The following is a 6,000-nucleotide window of genomic DNA, read 5'->3' on the forward strand; positions in this document are numbered from 1 at the left end:
TTAACTATTATGCCAACCGGACCCCTTCCTTCAGTATCAGACTAACACACACACCTCCACTGATGTGAGGTGCATAGGACGAGGACTCACTGAACCTGGGCTCTCACAGAGAAGGCGAGAATTCGACACCAAAGTCTCGTGCTGCTGCTGGTGGTGGTGGTGCCTCTGAGACGGTTCCAACTCATAGAGACCCTGTAGAGGGTTTCCTAGGCTGTGAATCTTAATGGGAGCAGAAAGCCTCATCTTTCTCTTGCGGAGCGACTGGATGATTTGAACTACTGACCCTGTGGTTAGCAGCCCAGCTCACAACTCACTACTGAATACACTTCCTCGACTCAGGACTGCACTTACAGCTAACAGCACCATCATTCTCTACAGACATGCAGCTGCCATGTGCACACCCCTACCTGGGATAAGATTGCATGTAGAACCATCAGTGGGTCATCAGTCTCCTCTCCAATGCGAAGAGCTTTCAAACTCACATCTGGTTGACTTTCTTCCTCCTAGGAAAGAAAATAGTAAAAGTCCTTTTGATATTAACCCCTAAAAAGGCTTCTCACAAAATAACCACGTCACCTATGGGACAGAGAAGTGGTAGTAAGACAGCCCCACAACGTGCTGACGCTCTGGAACCAGGCCAGCCTGCCTTTGCCTTTCACCGTGGCTGAGGGATCTCGGGACCGTAACTCTGAGTAGGTCTGTGAGGGAGCAAAGCTACTGGCATGTACACACAGGGGTCTGGCATGTCCTCCTAAGTCAGCACTATCAGCTTGAACACGCTGGGTTTTCACGGCCATTCACTTAAAAACACTTGCTGGTCTTCATCACTGACTAGTGCTGGCCTAAAACATCGTCACCGTATTTCAGGGAACACATTTTCTATTAGAGGAAACTGAAAATGCAAGACAACAGGCTTGGGGTCCTCACAAATGTGGTGAGATGAGGCCTGTTATGTGACCTTTCACCTTAGTTCTCTGTCCCCTAAGCCCTGAGGAATACCCTCTGCTCCTGTCTGCTCTCTGGGAGGCTTTGTAGGTAAGCGCCTAGGTAACTGTAAACAACTGAATGGTGGGAGCCTTTCTCTCTGGCCCGGGCAGCAGCCTGCTCCGCTCTGTGATTGGTCTGTAACTTGTGAGGCAGGCTCATTGTGGTAAGCAAAGGACGGGACTCTGTTGTTTGAAACTGTTTAGAAGTAAACTGACACTTCTACCCACAGCCTTGCAAAGTTTTCTACAGAGTAAACATATAAATAACACTTAAGATATCCTCACTTAGAACAACAGGAACTGTAGTGAATTTCCATACATCACCTGGAATTGCCAGTTCCCCAGGTGGTCAATGTCTTGAATATACACATGATAATGTCCCCCATAGCAGCCACCTTTGTGCACAATAACCGAAAAGAGGTCGTACATGTATTCCGAGTCATCCGATTCACTCTAGGAAAGTGACATGGAACTGTTAGACTGTTGACATGGAACAAAGGAAAACGACAACTACTGAAATGAGTAAGACACTTCCCTGCCATCTGGTACTTAAGGATACATTCATATGGATTCAAAGAATTGGCTTGAAATGTCCAATTTGGAATTCTTCTGTATGTCAACCACAGGCTGAGGACCCACACACCAGAACTCTGACTGGGAAGGAATGCAGTGCAATAAACACAAAATGCTCACTAGTTAGGCTGAGGCAGAGGAAAGCCTGTCTGTGAAGAGTTGGAAGTTTAAAATGTTGATCAACAAAAGATGACTTTTGTACTGAGACGTCTAGTAACTAGCCAACAAGAGCTCTGTAATACACACGTCGCATCATTTTGATCTTGGCATGTATAGTAAGGATGGAATATTTGAAAATGTATAGTATAACCATTAGGTCAACTGTGTAACTCATTTGTTTTCAGAACGTTTTTCTCCAAGTTACAAATTCCAGACTAGTGAAGTCTTGTCTGTTTTTTTTTTTCTTTTCTTTTTGATGGAGTCCTGGTGTGGCGCTGCAAGATCTGTGCTTGACCACAAGGTCAGTTTGAACCACAAAAGCGGTGGTTCAAACCCATCAGCCACTCTTCGGAAAACCTATACAGGGTCCCTGTGAGTCGGAGCCTAACAGCACCACCACTTCCTAGATACATAGTGCGCTACCACATTTACAATAAAGGAAACGCAAACAGCAAAGTCCAGTTCACTGACTTTAACAGAGGCGGGGTTATTTTCTTTTTAAAGTTCATCATCTTTAGACATCAGGAATTAATGGACGCAGGGGTTTTGACTCCTGGAGGCAGACCCAGTTACAGCAAACATACATGGAAAGGAGGGTGTGAGCAGGCAGCAGATTTGGCCTTGAACCTGGTGGGGGTAGTGAGAATGCTGAGTCTCGGGGGAGAGCAGCAGGAGGAACCACATCCGAGGTCCTGAGGGCCCTGAGGTGGGAAGGAATGCAGGGCCCTGCTCCCGCTCCTCAGTGCTGAGGAAAAGGCACTTGCCTCAGTCTCCTCTGGCCCTGCACCCCATCCCTGGAAGAGATGGGGGTCCTCAGCCCATGGCCACTTTCGAGGGCCCGTAGTTAGTTGTTCCTGGTTGAGCTTCTGGGAGAAGCTTTTGCTGAACTCATAGGTGCTGATCATGATGGCACAGGAGGGGGCAGCCTTGATGCTCCTCGGGAGGAAGCCTGCAAAGAGCCCCCTAGTGCCCGATTCGGCCAGAATCCTCCTCAGCAACAGCCAGGTGGAGTCGACACATGGGGGTCTCACTCTCATAGCCTCCATTGCTCCCAGAGCAACCTGGTGCTGAGTCTTCACCACATCAAAAGGCAGAGTCAGGATGGCCGCCACCGTCCCTGAGATGCCACTATCCACAAAGCTGATGCCCACGAAGGTCCGAGCCTTTGGTCTGGGTCCACTGAGCCAGTTCTTCACCAGCTCGTAGTTGAACCAACAGAGGGCTGAGAAGGGAACATCCTGAAGGGCAGTGGACCCCCAGCCCAGCCACAGGGAACACCAGGCTCCCTGAGCCACCGCGGTCTGCACAGAGATGCTCAGCTCCCGGAAGGACACATGCTGAGCCTGCAGCTTTGTCCGTACCAGTTCCAGGGGGCTGACGACAGTCACCGTGCCCAAGCGGGCCAGTGGGCCAACCACCATTGGTGCATAGAGGTCAGAAGTCAAGGCTCAGCCACACAGGAAAGTCATGAGTTGGTCATAGGCGGCGAAGTAGATGGCAGTGGCTGGTACAGTTATCACCAGGGTGGCCGGGAGGCTGCTCCACAGGGTCCTGGTGCCCTCATGCCGTACAATCTTCACAAAGGCATCCATGGTGCCAGTGAAGTGGGTAGGATCCTGAAACCAGGTGGCACAACAGGCACTGTTTGGGCACAGGTAAAGAGGCTCCAGGACCCCATTGCAGTACAGGAGGCACGTCCCTGTGGGTTGGAGAGAGGCGGGCAATTTGGTGTAGGAGACACACCAGAGTCTAGAAGGAGCTGTCATTTCACAGGCCACTGAGGGGCGGCTCTGGGACTGCAAGCGCACCTTCACCACGTCCAGGGGTGTCATGAAGAGGGAGGTGACCACAGCTCCAGCCCCGGAAGCCACCATTTGCTGGAGAGGGCTAATGCCCCCAGGGTCCTGGGCAGCCATCTTGTGGTTCCAATCCTGGCTCTAGGCCGGTGTTCGCATGGCGCGGCACCCAGGAGCGGGCCGGCGCAGGGTCCCCGTGCTCGCCCCACACGGAGGCCGCCTCCACCGAGAGATGCAAAGCTTGCCCCGCCTCCGACCGCGCCACGAGGTCCCGCCTCCCGAGGCAGGGTCATTTTCTACTTTTGTTTTTACAATTTCCCTTCAAAGGTTTGCAAAGAGGGTGAATCCAGAAGTGGGAATGAAGCCGTATTTTGGAGACCATAACAAACCAGTGCTTCTCAAACTGCAGGGGCTTTGCTCCTCACCTACCCGGGCTCTGGCAATGTCTGGAGACAGCTTGGTTATCACAGCTGTGAGGTCTGGAGGCACTATTGGAATTGAGTGGGCAGAGGTGCCACTAGACACCTACAGCACACAGGCTGGCCCCACCACAACCTGACTCACGATGTTTATGGTGCTCGTTGAGAAATCTCCCGATAAAGCTACTGAACAATAAAAGATTCAATTTTGGGAGGGAGAAAAATATTTCAAAGCAAAATAGATCAAACCTGTTCACAAAAAGGTCTGAGATTGATCCGGAGAGGAAATGTGTAACAGCTAGTGTCCTTGTATCGTTCACACTTCACAAAATCGAAATTAAATCTTAATAATGACACCGTAAGAAAAGGAGGCAGCTTGCGTAATTTGGCTGACTGTGAAGAAAAAAAAAAAATCAAAGTTTAAGAGTCCACTTATACACAAAGAATGAGTGATATTGCTTAAGACACAAAAAGTACATCCATGAGGCAGTTTTAAGATCAATGTCTTACAGTCCCTAAATTCCTTAGTGTGGTATCAGTGCGGCTCTGGGAGACCTGAGGTGGAATCACACATTCACACTGACAACTACGCTCGGACTCCCCAGTGACACGCGTTAGCACTGACACCCCGCAATGCGATGTTACGGGCAGGCCCATTTCCTGCCCAGCCCCTAGCCTTTCAGGACAGAGAACCGCTCCTCCTCGGGGTTTCCGAGACGGTAAGTCTTAACCAGGGCAGACAGCCTTGGCTTTCTTCCCTGAAGCTGTAGGAAGGTTTGAACTGACAACCTTGTGGTTAGCAGTCCAATGCTTAGTCCAGTGAGGTCACCAGGGCACCTTTACAGAAACCTAGTTCTTTTTATTTACTGAAAAACTGGTGCTGTTAACCTGGGATCTGAACACCTTAAATCCTAGGACAATTTTAGGTACTTTCCTGGGGCGAGGACCCCATAGCTTTCACTAGAGTGTACAAAGCCTTGGAGTTCCCTGAAAGTTAAGATCCACAAACTGGGGTAAAATAGTCACCAATCTTAAATTTTGGAGTCCTTGTGTGGCACTGCAGGATAAGCACTGGACTGCAAGGTCAGTTTGAACCACAAGGTCGGTGATTCAAACTCACCAGTTGCTCCTCGGAAGCCCTATACAGCATCATTATGAGTCAGAACTGACTTGATGACACTTAACAGCTGCCTTCTTCAGAATAGCAGTCTGCATAAAGCAGATGTAAGAAGAGTTTGTTGAAAAGGGTGCAAGGGCAAGTTTCCTGGGAGAGGAAGAAGCTGAGAGGAAAACAACTATTCTCTTGAAAGCTTTCAAAAGGTTGTAAAAAACTGAAATTGAGACTTATTACAGAAACGTTTGTTCAAGACCCGGTGTTAAAGTGCTAGGGTTTTGTGTATATTCTTTCCAGACTTTTTATGCACATTGATTCCTTGCTACTGTGTACTGAGCAGGAAGTACTAAACAGACACCCTGGGAAATATCCTTACCTTCACTGCTGTAACCAGCTGATCACATGTCCCACAGTGGTATAAGTTGTCACCATCAAAAACTTCTTCTTCTACATACATGTTCCAGAGTGCATCTGCCAAACCAGATACGTTTTTGACTGCTACAGTCAGGTCTAAGAAGTCTTCCTGAAAGAAACAAATATAGACTCAAAAAAGCAGACAACTTCAGAGTCATGAACCCATACATCACTAACTCATACATATACTGGGAATGTTGTTGTTAAATGCCATCGAGTCGTTTCTGACCCACAACAATGCTGTACAGGATTTCCAGGGAGCGGCTGGGGAGTTTGAACCGACGATCTTGCAGAATAAGCAATTTTTTCCCTAAAACATTATAAAACAGAAGGTAAGCAATCCAGATCAAATATTGTGAAATTAATAACCCTAAATTTCGTTCTTTCTAAATCAAACTATACTTAGGCTTAAAATGTATCCGAAGAAATTCATAAAGAAGTTGAGCTTATCAACTAATAGTTGTTGTTGTGAAGTGCCTTCGAGTCGATTCCAACACATAGTGACCCTGTATAGGGTTTCCAAGGAGCAGCTGGTGAGC

The 6,000-nt window shown here is 48.4% G+C and overlaps 1 protein-coding gene and 1 pseudogene across 1 annotated transcript in view; both read right to left on the reverse strand.

Moving 5' to 3' along the window:
* Positions 1 to 6,000, reverse strand: part of USP40 (ubiquitin specific peptidase 40) — a 93,873-nt gene that overhangs the window by 61,269 nt on the left and 26,604 nt on the right. The window contains exons 5-8 of the mRNA XM_006866764.1: positions 5,424 to 5,570; positions 4,183 to 4,326; positions 1,311 to 1,439; positions 408 to 503 (exon numbers count right to left, since the gene is read on the reverse strand). Coding sequence (XP_006866826.1) covers positions 408 to 503; positions 1,311 to 1,439; positions 4,183 to 4,326; positions 5,424 to 5,570 — 516 coding nt within the window. The remainder of the gene's footprint in view (positions 1 to 407; positions 504 to 1,310; positions 1,440 to 4,182; positions 4,327 to 5,423; positions 5,571 to 6,000) is intronic.
* LOC102823854 lies at positions 2,288 to 3,634 on the reverse strand (annotated as a pseudogene).

Source organism: Chrysochloris asiatica, unplaced genomic scaffold (genome assembly GCF_000296735.1).
Source record: "Chrysochloris asiatica unplaced genomic scaffold, ChrAsi1.0 scaffold00096, whole genome shotgun sequence".
Taxonomy (NCBI): Eukaryota; Metazoa; Chordata; class Mammalia; order Afrosoricida; family Chrysochloridae; genus Chrysochloris; species Chrysochloris asiatica.